General features: G+C 42.9%; 1 protein-coding gene across 3 annotated transcripts in view; it reads right to left on the reverse strand.

Annotated features, from left to right (window-relative positions):
• Positions 1-25,051, reverse strand: part of nlgn2a (neuroligin 2a) — a 191,984-nt gene that overhangs the window by 56,388 nt on the left and 110,545 nt on the right. For all 3 annotated transcript variants that reach the window (XR_014621429.1, XM_084344047.1, XM_084344046.1), the window contains one exon: positions 11,346-11,495. Coding sequence is in view for 2 of the 3 variants with exons in the window: in XM_084344047.1 (XP_084200173.1) it covers positions 11,346-11,495 (150 nt within the window). In the remaining variant the exon portion in view is untranslated. The remainder of the gene's footprint in view (positions 1-11,345; positions 11,496-25,051) is intronic.

The following is a 25,051-nucleotide window of genomic DNA, read 5'->3' on the forward strand; positions in this document are numbered from 1 at the left end:
GTTTGCGAGCAGCCGTGTCAGAGATGCAGAGAGCGAGTGTGGTGGGTGGAGGAAAGATACGCACCCGGCCACAGCCCTCCCTTTAGGTGCATGAACGGGGCTCGTTTAGGCCCCGCTGATTGGCAAGAAGTTGGTTCCCCAGGATAGGCTGGTTAATTAGTTAATTAGCTCCAGCAGCTTCTTAATGAGATGCCTACACTGCTTCATCCTTGATCAGAGCAGGAGAGCTGGGGTAACGCAGGTGGATCACACACGCAAATACACACTACACCCACTTTGCACACACTTCATTCCATCATGAGCTGACACACACGTGAATATGTTGAGCTAGGGAATATGTGCAAATGCACTTTCACACACATACACACACACACACACACACACACACACATTAAGCACCTTGGAGATCCACGTGAGGTTTTCAATTAATAGGCCAGGTGCTGTAACAGACTGAGAGTGAACGTGTGTGTAGGTGTTCAGGACAGTTCATCTATGTTAACTTTTAATTTGGAGGCTCTTGAATTAACAGGCTGGTCTAAAGTAAATGAAAAGGATCTTATTTGCATACATGGATACATGGATAGTGGACATGGATGGACAGTCTTTCTCTGTGTGGACACGGCTTGGAAACGGTCCAGGCCGAGAGGTGGCCTGGCTGGGGAGGGGGAGAGGCAGGAGCTTCTCTGGGTCTGTATGTGGGGCCGCGCACCAGAGAGGAGGTGGAGCAGCAGAGGAGAGCAGGTGTAGCGCGGCTCTCACACTGCTCACAGCATCTGTTACTGGGCCAGTGAGGTACCGCGGCCAGCCTGTGTTTGGCATGTGTGCGCCCGTGCATGTGTGTGAGTGGAGAGGAGTGAAGTGCACGCATGAGTGAACTCGATTTCTCTCACTACTCTCCTCGCTCTGCCTTCGTCCGACTCACTCTCCCTCAGCCCGCTGCTGCCTCGGTTTATTTTGTGTGTGTGTGTGTGTGTGTGTGTGTGTGTATGTGTGTGTGTGTGTGTGTGTCTGCTCATGTCAGGTGTCCTATAGCCTCTGACATTATCATGCTTTCCCTCCTGTCAATCACAGGTGACCTGGCCAACCATGTGGCTGACACGAGGCAGTCCTGTCCTTGACTTCTCCCTCCCTGTAATGCAAATTACTTTTATTACCATTCATATAGCCTGTGTGTGTATGTGTGTGTGTGTGTGTGTGTGCATATGTGTTAGTGTATGTTTAAAGTATGAAACACGCTCTCCTGGCCCCAGGTGCTGTGTTAGCTAGGCTTGATGGGTTAATGTATTAGTGATGGCAGGGTGGAGGTGTAGAGGAGTGAAGGTTAGTGGGGATCCAGAGGGCAGATGGGCCGTAGCGCCCAGCTGTGCCCCAGGAGGACCCGGTGTTTCTGGAAACCAAAGGGATGTGGCAACAGGGCAGCCTGGCATGGAGAGGCCCAGGCTGGAGTAATGGGCTGAGGAAGTGGCAGGCAGCGATGGGAACAATGAGGAAATGATGCGACTATAAAGCAGGGATACTTTGTGCGTGGTGGTGGAAGCCTAGTGTATAAAATGCTTAAGTGAGAAACTTACAGCCATTAAATGACAAATATCGTCACGACTACTGAATCTGGGGCTTTCCCTGACATTCGCGCTGGTGATGGCCAATAGATTGCTTTAGCTGATGATCCTGCCAAGCTCACTTTACAGTATACTGTATATCTTGTTCCAGATCTCGCAGCTGAATCTTTGAGGTGTTGAGCTCCTTCTGCTCTAGTATTTTCAGACTTATCATTTGTTTAGTTCAGTGCTTTGGTTTGTGGGCATTCTGACAGAAGACTTCCTTCTACAATCTAAACACTTTACTACTTTAAATTTTAAAAGCTGCCATAATAGATTTGGCTACTTGGCAGCAGTGGGGAAATCAACCACACAAATCGTCCCTACGTAATCTAATTATTTCATCAACCACTTGTTAGTATGAAGCGTTTATTTCTTCTGTCTTAATGCAGTCACTTTCTCATCTGCTTTCGAAATTCTGAAGGTTTTGTGTGAAGTAAACATGTACGTAACACTGTGATCTTACCCTCTCACTGAAGTTACATAGTGCAGAAACAAGTGATAGACACCATTCACCCTATGACATGACACTGTAGCATCAGAATGATTTGGAAGCTGTTCAAGGTATAAAAGTTACTTAATTTGGCTGTGGATATCCATGGCTGTCAAATTATGGGCCAAGAATATTTAATTTATATGCTGTCTTAACAGTCCTTACCTTAGGAGCTGCCCTTAGGGCTAAGATAATTTGTTGGCAGCTTTTACCTTTACCTCTAGAAAATGAATCTTAGTCTTAGAGAGAAAATTTGATGAAAATGTCATCACAGTGTGGAGTTTCTTGAAAGTTTTATAACTTAGCCCTGCTTTGGATGGCTTAGTGAACATCACCACAGGTTTTCTTGCTGCCTACACTTGGACAGAAGTGGTGTTTAACGGCCACTACACAGGTAGAAATCCACTGCAGGAGAGGCAAAGACACAGACGGCAACCTAGACCAGGAGGTAATGAAGCCACACAATGAGGTAATTTTGTCAGGGAGCAGCACAGAAAACCTCTCCATTTTCTACTCTAAACCTCTTGGCAGCTGCTCTTTCTCCCTAATACGTGGCCGCTTCAACTGCACACCTGTTCTCTCAGGATTTCGAAGAATCGTTCAGGGGGAATGTAGGATATCGCTCAAGAAAGCTGAAGTTAAAGAGTGAAAAGGAAGATGGGATTTAAATTCAAATACTTCTCCTCTTTATATAAGATAGAATCTTTAATTGATGACATCTGAAAGTGTAAAAGTGGTGGATTTATCTGTTACAACTAAACGTGTCTGTGAGCTATATGTGTTCACAGCAAACAATGCACACACTTCTGTGCGACTAACATCAAGAGGAACAAACACAGCCTACAGTGCAGTGGAATATTAAGCACTGTAGCATCCTGATGCCATATGTTGTTTATTATCTATGCGTGTTGGCTGCATGCAAAGAGAGCTCAAAGGCTGTGTTAGTTTTAGTCCACACACACACACACACACACACACACACACACACACACACACACGGAGACATCACACCGAGTCACAGCAGATACCAGCACAAATGCTGACTGCTTTTCTTTGCTTTGTATTTACGCTCACTAACAGCCTGTCTTTATGAGTGTCAATCTGAATGTTAAGAAGCACAAGATGCTATTTTGGCTCCCCAAACAAGTCTGCCATCCTCAAGGGAGAGCTAAGTCTCCCAGTTAGCCCCGCAGCGCCGCGCGATGATTCAAACGGCTGTCATCCCTCCGTAATGATGATCCATCCCCGGCTATTACCAGCCCATGGTTCCTCACTTACAGAGCTGATTGTTTGACATGTGAAACATACATCAGCATAATCTGGCCCATAACTCAGTTTTTAAAGTGAGGGCGAAGTGAAGATTAAATGAAAGAGAAGACGAGCAGGGGACAAACACGGCAGAGAGGAGACGAGATGATGGAACAAAGGTAGTGAGAGTTGTTTCGAGGGAGAGGAAGACAGGAAGGCAAACGTGTATCAAGGAGAAAACTAGAGAGGTTCACAGATGTAGACAGAGTAACAGTGAGTGGAAACCAAACATTTTGTTTTGGATCATCAGGGAACCAAACTGGAATGCCTACCTAATAATTAATTTCTCTGTCATTCTGTCAGTCACATTAGCTTCATTACACCGGACAGAACATTCCCAATATCACACAAAGAGGCTTTTCACCATCCCAACAGATTCACAAGAGGATTCAAAACTTTGTAATGTTTAAAGATATATAAAGACCACTGAGCTGGGGTGTCAATCAAAATCGTAACTTTGCTCAACAGCTCCCGGCTGTCCTAGAAAAGGAAGGAAACAAGAAGAATAAAAGTAGTGGGACGATTTACTGCTCTCTGCCCATCTTCAACCCGTTTTAATAATTGGGGCCTCCTCTACAGGACATTTGATTCAAGGAAAACAAGTACATCTAGGAAAAGCACTGCAGAGCTAGCCTCCTAAAGCTTCCTGAACGCTGTGGTTGTCCAGCCAGTCGCACCTGAAGTAGATCTTTAAGCTGTTAGCTACAATGGCTAATCTATCATTTCTTGTGGTAACCATTTTATATTTGATGTGAATTTCTCAGTCATTACATCTGGATGGTATAGCTCTTTATATATAGTCTCTTGCTACAGTTCTTTGGTTATCAGCTTCACATATTTACTATCTTTCAGCTTATGATATCAGCCAGTAATCTTAATACTGTAGTCAAATCTTTTTCGGTAATACTTTATAATAACAATTATTAATAAACAGCAAGTCCATAGTAAATTACACTTTAGTTTACAGTTATTTCACTGTTAACAAGCAATGAAATGCTTTATAAATCATTTATTAAGCAATTGTTTATTGTGAAGTAGCAACTGATGTTTGTAATACTTCGTAAACAGTTAAATAAATACTATGTAGTTCATCTATAAAAATTATTTGGACGCCACCATAAAGTTGCAACTGATGTTTTTAAACCTTTACTATTGCTTAATAAATGGGTTAATAAAGCACTTCAAATAACTTTTAAGTAAAGTTTAATTAACTACAAATTTACCATTTAATAAAGATGGTTATTTTAAAGTGTTACCACCTCCTTCAGTAATGAGACCACTCCTGGGCGGTTCATTTATGGATGGATTCTATCATTTTGGGCTTCTCTCTCTGGAAATGCCCCTTATGATAAATCAAGCTGTATTCCAGTGAAAGAAGCTTTTTCCAAGTTAATAAAAACATGCAAAGTAAGCTGATGATGGCTCAAAACGGAAACATGTTTGCTTTTTGCCCAGAATAAATAAGAAAACTAGTTATCTGTGAGTGCCGGAGTTTTGTTTGCTCATATTCTACATTACTACACTGCCAGACTGCTTTGAAGGAGACGCCATATTTTAATGTTTAATAAGCATACTCTGTTGTATAATATACCTGGATTGTGTTTAAGAGAGGATGAGTCTAATCTATCAGTACACAGTACGTGTTCATTATGTCCTTGTAGAAATAAGGCCAAAACTGATAGACACAGAAGGAAAGCAGTTTCGTACTTAACTGTACACTCAACAAGTTTCTGAGGTGTGAATCTACAGGAGAGGAGGAGGAGGAGGAGGAGGAGGAGGGGAGGAAGAGAGCGTATCAAGGCCACGGACACACAGAGGACAAGCAGCGTCTGGGGAGCTGTCCGAATGCATGTCTGTGATTCTGTTAATGTGTGTGTCAGTGCAGGTGGGCGTCCGTGTACATCTCACTTGCCCACGGGAATGTGTGTCAATCTGTAAATGTGTGTGTGCGTGTGATGTGGGCCAGCTGAGGTGCTAATCCGCGCTCAGAAAATAGTGCGGCAGCCTGTCCTCTTTCTCAAAGTCACACTCTATACCACCCAACACACACACACACACACACACACACACACACACACGCACACACACACGCACACACTTAAGACACTACAATCCCCCCTTTCTCTCCCCCCACATAGAGTCAAGAGGACTTTGCTCATCAATTCTGCTGGAGGTTGCTATGGAGACTGAGAATAGTGTGTGTGCGTGCGAGTGTTTGGGAGAGGTGTGTGTCTTAATATCTTCTCTGGTCCTGTCAGGTCGCCTTTCACACTGCTGTCTGGTCATGGGACAGCACACACACGCACATACACACACACACACACACACACTGAGGACCCCCTGCTGAAGCGTCGAGCAGGCATTTTTCACTCCACACTCCCTGAATACAAAATCATGAATTTTACAAAGTAACAGTGTGTGAGTGTGTGTGTGTGAGGCAGAGCCATTTTAGAGAGGATTCGTCCTGAGTGCAAAGCATTCCAGCCTGCGTCTGTGTGCGTGTTAAGCCTCTGCACTGAAGACATATAACGCAGTAGACGGCATATCTGCTGCGTGCATGTGCTCAGACAGCAACACAGAGCCTATACAGTGTAATTGTGCTCTAGATGAATGTCTGCTCCAGTGCACACTCCGAAGCCGCTCTGCAGGTTTTATTTTTAGCATCACAGGCAAATGCAGCCCCTCTCCCCCCCCCACCGCCTCCCTCTCTCCTGCTCTCTGCCATCTCTCTCCCGCTGTCATTTCCCTCATCTCTCAAAATCTCTCACCCTATTCTGTGTGTGTGTATCCTGGCCATAGCACGCACACACGCACACACACACACAGACACACACACCTCATGTTGCGTACAGTATGCCGAAAAATGTGTTGCAGCATCAAAAAAAAAAAAGATTGCTGGAAGCTTTTGAACCGCGCTGTTCCACCTCTCCGCTCTCATCATCATTGTTAATGTCTGAATGAATGCATAGTCTCACTTTCATCTCTCCCTCCCCCGCCTCTCGCAGAGGGATATAAAAAGCTCATTTGGGTGGAGGTGACGTACGTATGTACTGTAAGCATGTCTGTCGCCAAGACAATCCAAGGCAAGGTCAAGCGCTCAGTGGCCCGGCGAAGCTTTTCATTACATATTGAACTCGCAACGCAGCTATCCCCGCAGAGACTGCCTGCTGCTTCCCCCTTCCCTCCGCTGTCCGCTGCCAGAGAAACTCGCCTGTCTGGATGCAGACAGGTAAATTTTCACATTAGCATATGGATGGAGTCAGGCGTGTTCTGCTGTGTGAATGATTCCATGGTGGTTAGCATTTGCGTAGCGCTGGCAGGGCCGGAGGGGCGGCTGTTAAATAAGGGTGTTTGGCGGAGACGGAGAGAGAAAAGATCACGTCTCTCAATCAGCCGGCTGGGGAAAAAAGAGACTGAGAAGGCTGATTTCTCTTCCCTGACCTCTATTACTGTCATTCTGGTGTTTCTGTGCTTGGTTTCTTTTTGGTTTTTTTTCTTATATGCCCTCATATAAGCACAATGCATGCATGCAAAGAGAAGCAGGTTGGCAGTGATGATTAAATATAACCCCCAACGCTTTGAGTCCTAAATTAGTCTGTTTCACAATTAAAAGCATGACGCAGAAATATTTTTTTTTTAAAAGAGGCAAGTAGAGAGACTGATTCCTTCCCTCAAAATATGCTTCTTTGAACTATTTGTATCAAAGGGCAGGAAGTAACTGTCCTGGCTGGGGTTGTAACTCTCCAAATGGGATGCTCTGAAGGGTTTGAAATGGATGCATTGATGGCCAAGCTGCCACGGGGGGAAATGAGATCTAAACAGGCAGCAGAAGTAGCAACGCACTGGGCAGAAAAAAGAGGAGGAGAGTTTGGTAAGAAGGGATGGTGGAGCAGCTGACTTTGTTGTCCTGAATGCCAAAGTAGTGATAGCGGGTGGGGAGACAGACTAATTTGTATGTTGTACTGGTTTCAAACATTCGTATAAAATGATGAAACTTAAGAAAACCGTGAAAAAAGCTATCTGCGCTCGTCAGTGCTGTGCATACATTTCTCTGCACTCCGAGCCACTCTACAGTCTATATGAAGGTCGTATCATACCGTCGTACGAAACAAGGCTCCCTTCACTTCCAGCAACCAGTCATGCGTCTCGGTTCATTTAGAATACAGACTGTCTCAAGGATATTTTGTCATCCAAGTGAGATTTCCTCTCACCTCATCTCTGTGATGTGCTCAACAGCACTCACACAGCAGGGATACTCCGTGTCACAGAAGCTTGAACAAGGGTCCTGTAGTTAGCTAGCTGATTTCAGACACTCAGGTTTCCTCTAATACTGTCTCCCTCTCTATTTCAACTAGCATTTCCGTATAACTAGCCTCGCTTCCTGTGTGAAGAGTCCAATATTACAGTTCTGAAACATGTTCATTAGCTTCTACATCCAGATTTCAAGTCAAGCAACAGAGACTCTCTTTTGCAATCTGTTGCTTTCCAGATAGGGTTTGGGCGAGGCCAGTTTTAAAGGGCCAGCTTTAAGTCTTAATTAGCAGCGGTGCATTTAAATTAACTCCAGCTGTAATCATTTATATGATCAGGGTTATTAAATACCCGGCTAAATTGAAAACATACGGCGCTGGAAAACTTTCCAGCCCTCACAGTAATTTGTTAACCAAGACCACGAAATGTAACTTCTGCACTGCTGACGGAGGCTATAAAAGAGCAGATCAATCAATTTACACCTATAACCTCCAAGAGAAGCAGGAGGGGGTCTGACACAGATAATCTCATGCAAAGATAACCATTTCAGTTTGGCAGGCAGGCAGTGTTGAGTTTGCATTTCACATGACCACATCTAGCTCCTGTATCAATAATTCCTGCGCTGCCCTTCCAAATCAGCATGTCAGGTTGCTGAAGCAGGAACACAAACACAGTAGGAACCTTCGCAGTGTATCCACAGAGCCGACATTGATATGCATGAATGCGCGCAGCTACACGTGCTCGACGCACACCACCTCTAAACACACAAACGCACATTTCTATCCCTCATACTGGCTTCTCTGTGCCTCTCTTCTGCGGGGGGAGAGAGCCATCCATCATATAGGGCGCATGGGGCGAAAGATTACTCACATTTCTCCCAATCACGGCCAAATTGCACTGGATGGCTCTCATATTTGGGAGATAGCTGCGGCTTTCTCTTTGCATACAAATGACAAAGTCTCCCTCTCAATTTGCTTTCTCCTTGACTCAAAGAAAGTGATGAGAGTGTCGCAGATAGGGCGCGGAGAGAAGAAAATGCAACAGATGCCGGCGGACCTGTGATGAAATTCACAAATTCACAAGAGGAGATAAATAAGATCCAGTCCTATCTCATGCACATCCAGTGACAGGAATAATCTCAGAGAATCTGGTACCATTATCTCACTTCTCTTCGTTGAATCAAATTCGGTGAAAAAATAAAAAAAACTTTGAGGAGCTTCTATACTTCTGACTCATTTTATCCTCGCTGAAAACTGAACTTCTGTTGGTAATCCACTTATTTGGATTCCTTCTGAACAGGATTATTTTTGTCCATGTACAACTCTATATACTCGGCTCAAGCTGGGATAAAAAGACTGATACAAAGGCAGTCTACAGTCTACAGTATGATGAGTCGTGCTATAAAAATGTGTCTTATTTTGACGCCTGTTTTGTGGCAATCAGCATCTGTCACAAATGAATGAGATAATAAACTGATCTGATAATAAACAGAACAAAGTCACATGAAAGGAAGATTCTGCCTTATTCCATTTGGGTCTCATTGTTTGCCATGATTTCTATCAGTCATGATGACACTGTAGTAATTCCTGTGAGATATATATGAGAACACTCACCATCGCTGGAACGAAGCCAGATGAGGCAAGAAACACATGTGGTCTGGCAGGTTGTAAACAAGCCAACAGTTTAGCCAGAACACTGAAAGCAATCATTAGGAGGTAGAAAAACACCCAGACGATGTTAATAACTTGTGAATGTTTGACCATCTCCGGTAAGTCCAGTAGGCCAGGCTTCTATCAAAGGTTGGATACCTGTAACTTAAAAATGGTTTTAATGGGATTTTTAAAAAGATAGGAATGATTGGCATAAACAAAAATAAGACTCAGTAAGCACACTGGAATGCAAAAGCAAAGAAACACACCCCTGTCTCACACTGGTTTCACAGCAGCTTCATGGTTCTCTGGTTGTAGTCACGTTTTACATTGCCTTCCGTTAACCACTTGTAGCAAAAATGCTGATGAACCCAATAAAGATGCATTGAGAAGCAAACACTTAAGGTAATTACATGCAAATGAAAATCTGTCATCATTGTGCAGGCTGTGTAAGTGCTCCGAAAAACAACACAGAAACGTCCTTTAAAAAAAAAAGAAACAAACAAACCAAATCAAAGCGAGGCAGCCGGTTCTGCAACAGCTTCCAGCAGCCCACTCTCTCTTCGGCTAATGAAATATCTAATGCACTTAGTTTCCTTTAGTTAGCACCTGCCTCCTTAGAGGCATGTTCCTCCTCTCCAAGCTAAATTACTCGGTCTCAATGGAGCGAGACAGAGCGCGGTGAGTAACAAAGAGGAGAAGTCGAGTGTATTTTCAGGGAAAAGGATGACGAGCTCGTGCTGGAGAGCTGAGGTGACAGATGATACTTTTTTTTTCAGACCTTGCTATAGCAGGGTTCCACTACACTTACTGCACTCGGCCTGTAAAGCCACCTTCACTACCACCTTCCAAATCCCTCACTTTCAGTGTGCTGTGTGTGGTGCTAACAGCTCAAGAGTGCATCATAACCAGGACTGAAACACTCTGTAAAGGCATTTTCCTTTTTACAATCCCTGCTCTTTGTGGAATGAATTATACAGCTGCGACATAGACATCTAGAGGTTGGAGGCGCCGGGCCAGGGCACACAGTTAAAATGAGGAATTGTGAGGTGCATTTCTGTGTCAGTAAAAATGCCAGATCTGTATCTGATTTGCATGCTTGTTCCCGTCTCTGCATTCTCTCCCGTAAAGGCTTTTCTATAAGAGTTACTGGCCAAGTATAACTTGAGACTGAATGGAGGACAAATAATAGAGCAGTGGTCACATGGTGAGAAGGTCAAAGGTAGTGCAAGACTGTAAATCTACTTAAAGTGTAAGGTTGTGAGTATTGATTTGATATGTCTGGTAACATAGAAAGTATATACTGTATTATAATAAGGTGCTGATAGAATATGTTAAATCTTAATGATCATTGACTTTTTTTGACAAGCTGTGAAAGGACTATCGGTAATTACTCACACAAACTTGCAAAACTAATTATTAGAACAATGAAAAAAACAGAGTTTATGTTTTTTTCTCCGAGCAAATTGAATCTTTCTTATTTTGTGCCTTTTGGTATACGGTAATTATCTGTAATTCATCTTCTTCAGACAAAAAATGATTTTCAATTATCGTCGGGATAAAATGAGGATAGAAGCATATCCACAAACACAATACTCAGATATGTGTGTGTAAAAAAGTACTGGTGACATGAGTACAGTGCATCTTTGGTGGTAGGGGGAGTTAAGTGTGTGACAGTTATCAGTCCTTTTGTGAAACCTTGGCTTTCAATGAAAGCAAAACAATTACACAATCAGAGTGTTTCGACTGGAATAATCAACAAAGGAAATCCATGAGAGAGTAAGCTCTCATGATCAACGCCTGCGCTGGTTGTCATTAGATTGATGAATTCTGTCGATGTCATCCATCAGAGTGTCCGCCGAGTGAAATCGACTGGCACGTGTGCACAAACGACTGTTTTGTGTTTGGTGGGAGGGCGGAAAGAGAGAAGATCTTAGATTGAATGTATTATTATGATTCTAGATAACATGATTATCTTGCTGCGAGGGGAGTGCATGCAGCGATTTCGTGAAAAAAATAAATAAAGAAGACATCCGGCTCACTTACCGAGCACGCCGAGCCGGTAGTTCATGGTCACCACGATCACATTGCCGTAGGCGGCCAGGACGCTGGCATCAAACATGTTTCCGGTGCCTTCCATGTAGGAGCCTCCGTGAATAAACAGCATCACCGGCTTCTTCCTGCGGTCACGAATATCTACACACACACACACACACACACACACACACACACACAGACAGGAGAGAGCGGGGAAAAGTCAATAACTGTATTTACGCCTCTCATATTCTCTTTGATCACATATTGTGTAAGATCATAATATACTGAGCAAACAGCAAATTGCACTGCCGGATGAAAAAAGCCTGAGACTGCACTGTTCCCTGCAGCTGGATGTCAGCTCTTAAAAAAAATGAGCTTGAGGTAATTTAGATTTCAGGCAATGATTCTGGCGACAGGCGACAACGAGAGACACCAGTACAGGAATCTAATCAAATGTTTCCTTGTGATTAGAGCGACGATGCTCGAAGAAAAATCCCTGGCTAGTGTAGCATATTAAAGCTAACCTGTACATCACTTCCTCTGACTGTCTTAATTTTACACTGAGGCTCAGATTGACCACGACATGTGCAGTTGATCCCACCTGTGTAAGGTTATTAAAGCGCGACAACGAGGGCGGGTACAGATAGTAAGTTCAAACTGAGACCGTGCAAATGTGACGACAAAACTGTGCACAGCGGCTCATTTTGCTGCGAGAGCTCATCGTGCTGGTGTCAAAGCTCAACCCAAAGAGCACTCTGTTGCGAGGGAGAGGTGTTTTAACAGTGTATAAAATGGTGCTCTGGGACAACACAGTAAACACACCGGGCACCACAAGTGCAATTCACAGATAAAAAAAGCCCCAGTTTGACATGAGGAGCCATATTAAAGCCAAGTCTGCAAGGAGTAAAGCGGATGTCTGGAGACCATTCTGTGCACAATCAACCGATAATAAAAGGCCACTAGCTCTTAATATATCATGTCTGCTGTGAATTTCCATAATTTCCTCATTTTATTTTGCACCTTGGAACTTGGAACTCCCATAAATGCAAATTGCAGCTCGCCCTGAGCTGCCGGGACAGCTATATCAACCTGTTTCTAGGTCAATTCCCCTGTGGGGAATTTCCACAAAACACAGCTTTCTTGCATGCTATCATTTTAGCTCAGGCACAAATTGTTAGTGGATCCACCTTAAGGTAAAACAATAAATAAGAAGATAAGTGAGAAGCTCCATATGAAAATGGCATTTCTATTACTGGAACACATGACATAAGTTTCAGTTTAGAGTTTGTTCTGTAAATCCACTAAGCAAGAACTTTGTAAGTGAATACAGTTCAAATTGAAGACTATCTTCTATTAGTGGTAAATTACACTGAATATCTTATCAAATACCCTGTAATTGTAGATTTTTTTTGGGGGGGGGGGTCAGAGTCTTCAGTAAGTGAACTGTCACTCATTAAAACTATGATGATAAATTCTGTCAGTCTGTTAAAAATGCACGCAGATCATTTCAAACTGCATGCAGTCAAAGTCAGCCATGAGATGCTTCATCGCACGCCTGCTACTACAGCGCTGTGCGCAGGGAGGATGGTCCCTGATGGGCCCTCGTTGGCCTTTGAACCAGTCTCCCAGCTGACTGGGAGCAGCGATACTCCTGCCTGCCAGGAACCTACGGTAGCATATGGCACACAAGACTTAGAACTGTGGCACAGTGACAGCCCCTGTTGGCTTCTGTGCATGTGTGTGTGCGTGTTGGTGTGTGTGTGCGTAGGCTTGGGGATATGAGGGAGCAGTAGTGCAGTAGTGCAGAACAACCACATAAATAACCACTACAGCATCTGTTAGAAGGGAAGAGAGATGGAGGTTGTATACACTGTATATATATATATACACATATGTATGTGTATATATACATATATATATATATATATACACACATATGTATGTGTATATATATATATATATATATATATATACACACACATACATACAGATATGAATATGTGTGTGTGTGTGTGTGTGTGTGTGCGTGTGTGTGAAGTACCTGCTGAATCATGCATCACATTTCTCACACAGCACACACGCCCTTTAACACCAGCGTATCACACACACATGCACTGGATACTTAATACACAACCATGACGCTGAAGTCAGTGCATCAGTCAGGCACACACACTCACGCTGGGGAGAGAGAAATTTACAGGCAGCTGCAATGGAGAGTCGCTATGGCAACTGCTTCACTTCCACTTGTTTCTGCCTCTCCTCCCTCTCCCTCTCTCACTCTCTCACTGAGTCTCTCACTCTCCCTACATGACCCACTCTCACGTGGACAAAGTCTCATTGACTGTTGCTGCGGCAACATATCGCTCTTGTGCATCTCTAACCCCGTGATGCCCTTCGCCACGTCTCTACCTGAATCTCATTTCATTAGTGGCAAATGACAGCATGCGCACTTCCCATGCACGCAGCTCTGCATTCGGCATCGGGAGATGAAGACTGACAGCCACTGGCATCATGGGAGACAGAATGCAGATGCACTGATGCACCCACCCACACCCACATAAGAGACAAACACACGCCAAGCAGGCTGTCACAGTTGACCTGTAGACTCTGTGTCCATGGATCAGTTACAGGGCGAATCGTTCTGGCACAGTGACAGACAGGACCGAGGCCCTTGGGGGCTACAGGCTTTCTCTCTCTCGCTCCTCCTGTCTCAGGCTCTCTGTCTCTCTCTCTGCCTCTGGCTTTGTTGTGTTTCCACCGCGACGAAAGTTTAGCATGCACTGCCCACAGATGGACGGGTGGTTTGGTACACAGCCTCGGGAGTCACATGTGATCCCCATGTGGGATGAACTACAAAACGCACCAGCAGACCTGTAGGGCTCCATCATTTATCTCCTCAAAACATGTACACGTAAAGCAGCAGAGTGCTTTAAAATGAATCAGATCGTCAGTTCTACGGGGGAAAAACTGCGGTGTGCATAACATTTCTACTATTTACTTTTCATCCACAACATTTCATACAAACAGAACAGGTGCCGTACATGACAACCTGACGTCCCCTACACCATGTGCTGTGCCATGGAGGCGGTTTGGGACAGATTCCAGAATATACTGCTCATGCAAAGCCACAACAAATCCTGGACATCCTATGCTAGATTATTGACAGATGGTGACAAGCCTGGGCATGCATTGTATTGTGTTGCACTATAGTTAACATGTCTTACTAAAGGAATAGCAGTGATGGAAAGTATCATTTACTTCAGTACTTGTGACCTATGTGCAATTTCAAAGTATTTTACTGACGTGAGGATTCCATTTTATGTCCATCTGCTTCTCCTCCTCTACAAATAATAAGACATATTATTGTATACTCCTCACTACACTACCTCACTATACTCACTACATGTATCTGGCTGTGAAAACTAACTTTTAGACTAACTTTTTACATACAAAACATCGGACATTAACATTGAACTAAAGCATTCGACCTCTTAACACTCTCTTACTCACTCTAGCGCTATGTTAAAGATGAACAGATTGCTAATAGTATGAAAAGTCATTTAAACAGTGGCGTCTCACACCCTTATATGGAGTCTGAAGGTTTGACATTAAACTGATGTTTGTATACCATTAACAGGTCTAGTAGACATTGTTCTGCAATAGGCCTTCAATATCTTTACATTTACCTACTTATATACAGTATAGTAGCTTTCATTAGTAGCAGCAGAGCCCGCCATTATTTTGTGGGATTCAAATAGTTGGATGTTCACAAGAGACTGTTACTAGACAGGTGTCCAACCAAATGTCACACAAATCTTAACTAATTTTGGTTCATGGAGATTAAAAGCTGACAGTGTCATGAAACCTCTGGAGATGAAGAGGATACAACTAGAGACGTAATCAAAGAGCACCAGTCAAACCTGAAACTGTGGAAAATAATGTGGAAGCCTGATGGAAATTTCTGTTTGTCTCATGTATTGATTTGAAGAAGTCTCATCATCAGATCTGATATCTGTAGCTGCTGCTCATCAGTCTCTACCTTGAAGCAGAAGTTCAGCGGACGTTTGGAATCTTTCTTTCTTTTTTTTAAATGAAACTGTAATTAAATGTGAATTCAAACAGATAAATGGTAAGGCATTAACTGTTGGTCACTAATGGCTCCCACTGCTGTACCAGAGTTGTATTTTCAGTGTTAAAGTGTGAAGTGAGTGCCACTGACCATCACAGCTGCTGCTGCTTCAATAAAAAAAAGCCTTTTACATGTTTTTTTTCTATTGTGGCATTACACCATTTTTTAAGTAGAAAGATGTGAATTACTGCTGACAAGGAATATTAAATAACTGTCAGGCTCTGTTCATTTATCAGAACAATAACAAGACCTCAATGACAACACAAAACACTTAAGACACGGGGGAAACAATGACTAACCAAAAACCGAAATTGAAAAGGTGAACAAAATTAAATAAGTGAACAATACCAATCAAAACATTGGCTCTGCTCAGCAAACAACAACAAAAACAAAGCAAGATGGCAGAGAGCAGCGGAGGGCTGGTACCCTGAGGAGCTTAGCGTGGATGCTGATCCTTTCAAGCAGAACGGAGACAATGAGACGATTAGGCCTAAACTTGTGTCGAGTGTTCCAGTTTAGCACACCGCCCACCGGTTGCCCTCAGAGACGCCACCCTCCGGTTTCCCAATGAGAGGCGGGCTCCATCGTCTCCACCCTGTTATCTGCTGACTGATTAGTCACAGGGATGATGCGTGGTCCACGCACTGGGTGTCACCGCTGGGTGTTGATTTTACGAGAATTGATGTGTGCTGTCAGCAATCATTGACAGATCCAGCCGAGAGGGAGAGAAACGACTGCTATGAACTTAGGCCTCACATTGTACATTTATATTTTTCTCGCTGATTTGTTATTAACAGCTGAGGGTAAATCGAGGATTAACCTCAGCCACATCCGGTCTGAGTGGGTTTTTCCTGGGGGCGATAACAGCGGAGAGATGTGTGAGGACACGGTGTTTAAGAAGCATATATTACTCCTAAACAGAGGAGAGAGCGCAGGAGCCTGCCGAGATATCATCTTGCCATACGTTAAACTGAGCATGGAGAGATGGAAGCGAAGGGCCCTCTCCTCACAGAGAGCCATAATTAAAAAGATATTGAATCATGTCGGGTTAAAACGACAACTCAAAAGGGAATAACGCAGCATGCAGAATTTTATACATTCTCCAAATTTGCATTTTCATTTCCCCACCATATAGGCTCAACTTTTTCCACTATTTCTATTTTCACTTTCATTAGTATGGAGAGGTCAGCGAGTGTGTGTGTGCACAAGCACATATGGGTGTGAGGTGGAGATAAATATTGACCTTTCACGCTGAGGTTCCAAGCTGTAATAACAGGGAAATTGCTCACAGCAAATGATGAACTGTCATCTGTGTGCAAATACACAGCGGCTCTTTGTACTAGTGGTCCAATTAACAGAAAGGTTAGAGAGTGGTGAAAATATTGTAACAGTGTAATGGAAGGAACACATTGGTGGATATTTTGTTGTATTTCTGAGTCCTGTATTTTTAGTCATGATGGATTGGAATTATTACAAGCAGCTTATCTTCAATGTGCAAGTCAAGCTGTGTAAGAAATGTGTGGATATACTTGGACAATGAATATATATGGAATGAGGAACACATCATCATCATTAAGAAAACATGTATTGAAGATAGAGCTGCAACGATTAATTGACTAATTGATTAGTGGATCAAAATATAATGTAAGATTTAAAATAATCGATTAATAATTTTTCAAGCAATAATGTCAAACATTTGCTGGTTCAAGCTTCTTAACTGTGAGGATTAGCTACTTCTCTTTGTCATTTCTGACAGTGAACGAAGAGTCTTTGGCTTTTGGACTGACAAAAGAAGCAGTATCAAGACATCACCTTGGGCTCTGGGAAACTGTCAGCAATTGTTTGACAATTGTGAGGATAATCAGCAGATGAATCAATAATGAAAGTGATTGTTAGTTGTAGCCATAATTAAACAACTTGAAAGTTTAAGATCAATACCCGGCTAAAACTGTCCATATAAATCGCATTTGCTCCTTAATCGGAAGCAAAATCTTAAAAAGCTTCATTTGTTTAAAAAAATATATATTTAGATCATCTGTCAAATATTATTGATTGATCAACACTGTATGGGTGCCAGTTTAAAGTGACTGATCTGAATTTAAAAATAAAGTTGGCACCAAAGATCTTATATTGCGAAAACAGGACTTGAGTGAGTCGTGAGCAACCTGAAGTGAACTGCATTCAGACACAAAAACACTCACAAACTGTTCAGTCATCTAACTATGTGGCTGTCTATCTCAAATTAGTGTGTGTGTGTGTGTGTGTGTGTGTGTGTGTGTGTGAGAGAGAGAGTCAGTAGGAGGTCAATAGCGGGCTGATGTGATAGAGGGCTGGAGGTGGATGCAGACACGGGGTGATGAATGGGATGTGATGAGATGCAGAGCAGCAGAGCTGGCCTATAGGCCACCGAACAGGGCTAAGGCTTAATCGTTAGAGCACAATGGATCAAGGCAAAGGCCACGCTGATTGCATCTGGGACATGTGTGTGTGACCATGCACTGGTATTATAATACTTCTGAGAACCAGCTGTGGACACGAGTAGAGACGTTTTTCATGGGAAGTCAGGACATTTCAATAAGGCATGACTTTAAAAGGAATCATATTACATTTGTGGAAAGAATAAATTACAATAAGTGTGTGTTTTGCTTGCTTTTGCTCATTAACACACAGACTGATGGATGATTTCCTCTTGTAACGTCCCAGCAGATATGTTCCATCGAACATCAATACAGAAAGAAAATCAACCAGCGTGTTAAACTTGCTTACCATGTCACTTCTATTTATAATTTTTGTCAAACTTACATTACTGTAGCAGAGAAATGTAGCTGACACCAGGTACTGATTTAAAATCTCTTCTTGGACGGTGCATTCAAGTGCTGACAGAATGCTCTGACACTCAAGACCTGCTGCTAGACAGTATTGCATTAACAAAATACCCTGTCCGAAAATCAAACCCAACACACCTTGCCTTGGAAGGTATACCTGCTTGGCAGCTGGCTCTTGAGTGCAAGTCCCACTGTACCGCGAGCCTCTTAACAACCTGATCAAAGTGTGCATAATTATATGAAGATAATTAACAATTATATTGCCTTGTAAAAGATTATTACATCTTTAAGCTTTTTGGATCAAGCAAGTCTATTGTTAACAATATCTAAACCCTACAAACACCTGCTGTGACACATTATTAGCGTCTGATGTACCGCTGAATGCATCGGTCCACTGCTTTCCATTTTGTGCATGGACATATGGTATGTGCCTGTCTGCCTGTCAGGGGTTTATGGGATAATCATATTAAGGGGAATAGATACATGCACTGACAGAGAAGCTTTGCCCAGTGTGTGTGATAGTAGATATCCATGGGACATATATATGTAGTACATGCGGTGCAGCTTATTGGATAGTTATACATGGAATAAAGGCTTAAACGTATTTTTGTTGATGGTGCTGACAGTTATGTGTGACCAGAACATAGTGTCCTGTAGTTTGTGAGATTGTCAAGAAATCTACATGATTCTTATGCAGTGACACTTCTTGACTCCGCCAAGGAGGTTATGTTTTCGCCCGTGTCCGTTTGTTGGTTGGGTGTTTGGTTTGTCAGCAGGATTATACAAAAACTACACAACGGATTTCCACTAAACTAGGAGGAAGGCTAGGTCTCGGTCCAGAAAAGACCCAATTAACTTTAGGTAAGGATCCAGGAATTCTATTCTCACTTTCTTTGACATTGTGAGATAGGGCGTTATTGGACATTTTTGTTAATTTCTCAGGGAGTAATGCATGGATGGCTGGCATCTATGAGTGAGTACAATTTGGATTCTAATAAAAAAACGAATTAGCGATTTTACATGAGTTTTCATAGAGAGGAGTGTTTTTTCAGTTGCTACAAGGTAACAAATTGGGATAGAAACCTGCAGCTCGTCCACAGCTAAATGAAGAATATGATTCCATCTGCATTGTTTTGTTGTCATAGCGGTCGGCTGTTACAGATGTGGTGGTGGCTTTATTTATGGTTCAGCAGTTATGGGTGGTTTAACATTTAGAGTGATACAGGGCTCAAAGGGGACTTGGTGGAGGTATACACTCTACTAAGGGCCTTTATTTTTGAATCATGCTGAAGCTGCAAGTCGGGGTGGATGTTGGTCGTACAAAGTGCACAGCTGTCACACCAACCATACATTACATTTTGTCACTACTTAACAAACTGTTCTGTGTCGTTGATCAAGGGGCTGAATCAAAGCAATACCAAGGGCTTTTGTGTGCCAGTACTTGCGTTTTTACACAAAAAGTGTGATTTATATGGAATTAAACCAATAAATCGAAGCTAAAAGCTCCAACACCTCCACCACCTCCACCTCCACACTGGCCTTTGCACAAACCGAGGAAACACACACAGTCAGCACACACCAAGTGCTCCTCCTTGTTGCCTCTGTTCTCTCTGTCTGCCTGAGCTTATAACACTGGGGCTGTGGGGACCGGCATGGAGTTTGGATGATCCTAGCTGCTGTTCTGTTTGTACTCTGTCTACACCAACTCCACCGCCTGTGACAGCAAACAGCAAACACCCACCTCGCAGCTCAATATGCTTCAGACCAGCAACCCATCCAGCCTGAAAATAAAACAAACAGCTCCTGCTCAAAGGTATCACATGTGTCTACAGTGTCTATGCGGTACGCTATAGCAATTATCTCGGCTAACTATATACTTAAAGTGTTGGCTGAACTGAATTTTGGCTCGGTTTAATGGCAGGAAAGTGCATTTCAAAACTGAGAAAAGCAGTCAAAACCCACTAAAAAGAGACAAACTTGCTCTCTGTCAAGACATTAGATATAGCGAGCTACTTATTAGTGCAGTTGATGCGACGTGCCGAGACATCTGCACCCTTTACTCCTTTGTATTTCAACAACTCCTCCGTCTACTTCCCGTTCCTCAAATCAGACAGCGACGCTTCTCCTTTTCCTCAGCAGATTAAGTGTGGGCGAGGTGAAAAGAAGCAGGCCGAGGGAAAAAAAAAAAGACGAGTAGGACCGCCGGGAATATCCGCCCTGGCCTGTCTTACAACAACATGCTCTTATTAGACTCAATAACGTCTCCAAAATCACTCCTCTGTAATTTTCTCTCGCTGTCCATCTATCGTTTTTTTTTTTTTTTTCTCCACTCTCACCACCTCTCTGCCTCCCACTCCTGCCACCAGCAAGTGCTCTCTCCTCTTCCTATCTCGCTTCCTGTTGCTCTTCATCTATCGCGAATTCTTGATCTTTCGCTCTTCGATGCTCGTCCTCCAGCGGTCGCCGCCGCCCTGGCCTCTCTCATCCTCTGTCATCCTCTCCACTTGTTTGTTTTCTGATCTCCATTTTCTCTGTGATAGCCCCTTTTCTTTTCATCTCTCGCTCTTTTCTCCCTCCGTCTTAATCTGCCACTGGCTTGCCTCTCGCTGCGAGTCTATTTGTAACCTCTCTCATACCTCGGCTCCGAGCCCAGCGTGTTCAAGCTACTTGTTTTTATCCCAATTGCACTGAGTAGTCTTCCTTTCTTTTTCTTCTCTCGCTTCTCTCCCTATTTGTCTTCCTCTATCTGCTTCTCATCTCTCTGTCATAGGATTTTGTTGCACTTCTACTGTTAAATTATCTCTCTCGGCCTCTCTGCTCTCCCATCAGTTCTATAAATAATGGTTGGATTAGGCTGACTTTTTGTTTTGCTCACTATTAGGGAGCGGATCAATTCCACAAATTGAGTGGATGGGGAAGCGAATACACGCACACACACATCCAGACACACAAAGCCCCTCTGTCCTCCAAAATGCCACAGTGACAAAGACGACACAAACACAGACATTGTCCTTGTTTTCCCACCGCCGCCTCTCTCTTTCCCCCCATGACCGTCTTCTTCTCTTCCGTTTTCCACATCCTTTTCTTTCAGCCTTAAGCCTTTTGGACCTCAGTTGACCTCTCCTCTTCCTTCCTTTCCTTTTACTTTTCTTTATCTCCACTTTCTTCATGCTTGACTCTGCGTTTGTTTGACTGGTTTAAACACTGAACCCGACAATTTCTCAAAAAAAATCAGCACAATAATCAAAAGTTACTACTGGTACAACCGGTACATTTGTTACAATTTTGCAACAAGCACTCTTAACAGGTTCCCCTAACAATTTGATTCGCCAGAGAGTAACCGGTCCTGGCTCAGGCATGTGTGAGCTGACCAATCAGAGCAGACTGGGTATTTTGGAAGGGCCTTAAAGAGACAGGAGCTAAAACGAAGAGTTACAGACGGAGAGCGTTTTCTTATGAATCAAACATCAATTATCCTGCTGATCGTCAAAGGGGACATCAGTAAAGACTTCAGCTAACATGATGTTGATTGGCTGTCAGTGTATACTGTTCATCAAATGGCTCTGAAAGTGATCCCAAAGATATTGTTCCCTACTATGGTTGTCATTATAGTATAGTAGAGTAAACTCTACCATTCAGTTGAGTTGGGAGGATTTTTTAAAACAATCTATTTATACTGATTGTTATAGTTATCATTCTTGGTGTGGACGACCCTCAAGACAAACCTTTTTGTACAATGTTTCATCTCAGTTGTCAAATTCTGGGAAACTGACACCATAATGCAGTGTTAAATACATCATTTCTGCTGTAGACCTTTTAGGGTTGTTTTTCAGTTACACAGACATCATGATGTATCATAGACGATACATCAGGAATATTAGAATTGCTGTATCGTGCTATCATTATTATATTCACTATCATTACAGTATTGGATCATGAGTTCACTGGCCTGTAGGTGTGTGTATAAAATATTTCCCTCTACCTTTTCCCCCCTCACAAGAATCTATAGAGAAAATACTTTTAACTGAGGATATCTTCACAGCTCTACATCCACAATAACTGAATTAGGTTTGAGCATGTGTTTAATATTTAACAAGAGTATTCGGATCTACAGTAGTTTGAGTAAGAAGTATAGCAGTGAGGAATGGGAGTTAAGAAGTTAGTTTCTTTCTCTATATATTTAGTGGTAGAAAAATTCATGAACTCAGTTTCACACTATTGAGTTAAATTACTTGAATCACCAATAGAGAGCAGCAAAATGGATTTTTATACAGTGCCTATGCTGCAGATGATTACTACAGTGTAAGGAATGACTGTCAATGAAAGGCTCTCAAGCGATCATGCATGTCTAGAGAACCAACAAGCATTTCTTTGCCTTAGTTCTCGCACATTTGTGTACAGTCTCTGAATAAAGTGTAACCAGCCATGTTCCAGCGGTCCTCCTCTTCGCCCTCCTCATCTGTCCTCATGTAACCTCTCATTATCCCCAATCCACCTCCCTCCTTCTCTCTCCCTCTCGGCCTCTCTGCCCTCCCTCCTGTAACGATCTGGCCATTACTGGGGCTGCCGTTCCAGCCCTGGTTTCACAGGGTGTCTGGGGTCTAATTGGGACTGAATGAGCGCAAGTGTGTGTCGCTGTGAAGCCTCATTGATACAGACTGCGATTCAGGGGCACCCCACTTATAGAGATGTACTATAGGGGTCTTTGCAAACAGACACACACACACTCAAGCACATTACATCCTCAAACACATTTCGACATGCATACAGGACTTGCACAAAAGAGTTATAAACATGCCAATGCGAGGATGTTTAAGTTTTTGTCTATACTGAAACTGCTTACCTTTTCTTTGCTTCTGCTTTGGAGTGAACCCTAAACTCCCAAGTTGTTTTATTTTAATCAAATGTGCATACATATGTTTTGTATTGGTCCCCCTAATGGCTAGAGCAATAAGTCATATGCCAAACTTGAGAACTCGCAGTTTCGCTTTAAAACACTGCATCATCTCAATGTAAAAATAACCTCCTCAGTCATTCTTCATTTTCAGGTAAAATCACACAGAAATGTGTGGATATGATGCCAGTAACTATTAGAGAACTCATCTTTCATCTATTTGTTATCCAACGTCATCAGTGATCATAGTTGTGAGCTCACCAGCAAATCCTGGGAGGTGTCTGCTCTCATTAATATCTGTTTAAAGGGTAATTTCACCAATTTTCCATATTAAAGTGTGTTTCCTGGTCTTGGGGCACACTTCTGCATGTATGAAAAAAGGTAGTATAAAGGTTTTTGTGGCTCAGCTTCGAATGTAATCTACATACCCTTATTCTATTCCACGCACTCTTTTTCCTTTTAAAAAAACCTGGCACCTACATTACCCACAATGCAATTTAGCCACTGATTGACATCACTGAAGGCAATTTATCAGATTACATGCAGGTTCCACAAAAGGCTTTATACTAAATTCTTCACAGATGCAGTGCCAATCTCAAAGACCTGTGAACACACTTAAATGTGTAAAATTGCGAGTTACCTTTTACATTTGTTACCTTGAACATTTCAGGGGAGTGCAGGGATCTTTCGAATGAATAAACTGGATTGTGTTTGGAGCAATAGTAAAACCAGTGTGGTTTTCATGTAGATGTAAAGAAATTCTACTGTTTTCACTAGGGGACTTCTGATTGAAATTAGGCAATTAAGTCTATTTCTGGCACATTTTGACAAGAAAATGAAAAAACTACAAACTACACAATTCCAGATACACAGATTGATACAAAGACAAACTAAATTCAGCGATCTGCACATTTTCATGGTTGTACCTTAGTTTGTTTTGATTGATGGCTCATGTTTAGTTAACGCTTAAGGGTTTAAGCACCTTTTCTTTTTCTTAAATTACAGAAGACCACACAGTAGACAGGCGGGACACTATTTGGTATATGGAGCTGTAGCGTATATTACCTTGTGGATGCTATGTCTTCTTTTCTATTTGTGAGCGTGTGATTTCCAGAAGGAGGAGGAGCAGAGAAACAATAAATTGGTTGCAGAAAGTCTCCGCTGTCGTCTCCATTCAGACACCAGCGTTCCCATTAAGTAATGCTGGCAGCTCTGCCACTACCCACCGCTCTCCATCTCATATATAACAATACTTCCTTAATTGGAATGCTGCTCCGACAGACACAATACAAGCCAGGTGGAAACACACAAACACAAAGCGAGAAAGAGACAACACACCCTGGGAAAGCAGCGGCTAGTCAAAGTGAGTGGAAGTTTTGTAACTCAACAAAGCATCTTCGCTCGACATGTAACACAGTGCAGTACGAGAGCGTGTGTTTCCTCAGCAGGCCTGCAGTTTGAGCTGTGATCTCTGGGATCCGCCATACACATCGCTGCCAAGAGCCCGGCTTCGCTTCTCCACGGGGTGTGTGTGTAACTGTAGATGGGAACGTGGCATGAAGTCGTTCATCTGTAATCAAACATTTCTTTCCGTTTGTGCTCCATGTCCCCCCAGGGGGGATATGGATTATCAGCAGCCATTTATCTCGTCTTGCCTGTCCTGACAGTTAATCTGATGGCGGAGTTGCAAATTCTGCTTCTGCTACAAAGCTGTCAGACCTTCAGCTCCGATTGGTTTCTGCAACTTAGATCCGCCACACCCACATTTTCCCTGTATCCATGGAACTGAGCTAAAATGGCCGCTGGCAAACATCACCATCTTAGAGTTTAAAATCAACTTGGAATATGATGGAAGTTTTCCACCTGC

This window comes from Pagrus pagrus (assembly GCF_965226575.1).
Source record: "Pagrus pagrus genome assembly, chromosome: 22".
In the NCBI taxonomy this organism is placed as follows: domain Eukaryota; kingdom Metazoa; phylum Chordata; class Actinopteri; order Spariformes; family Sparidae; genus Pagrus; species Pagrus pagrus.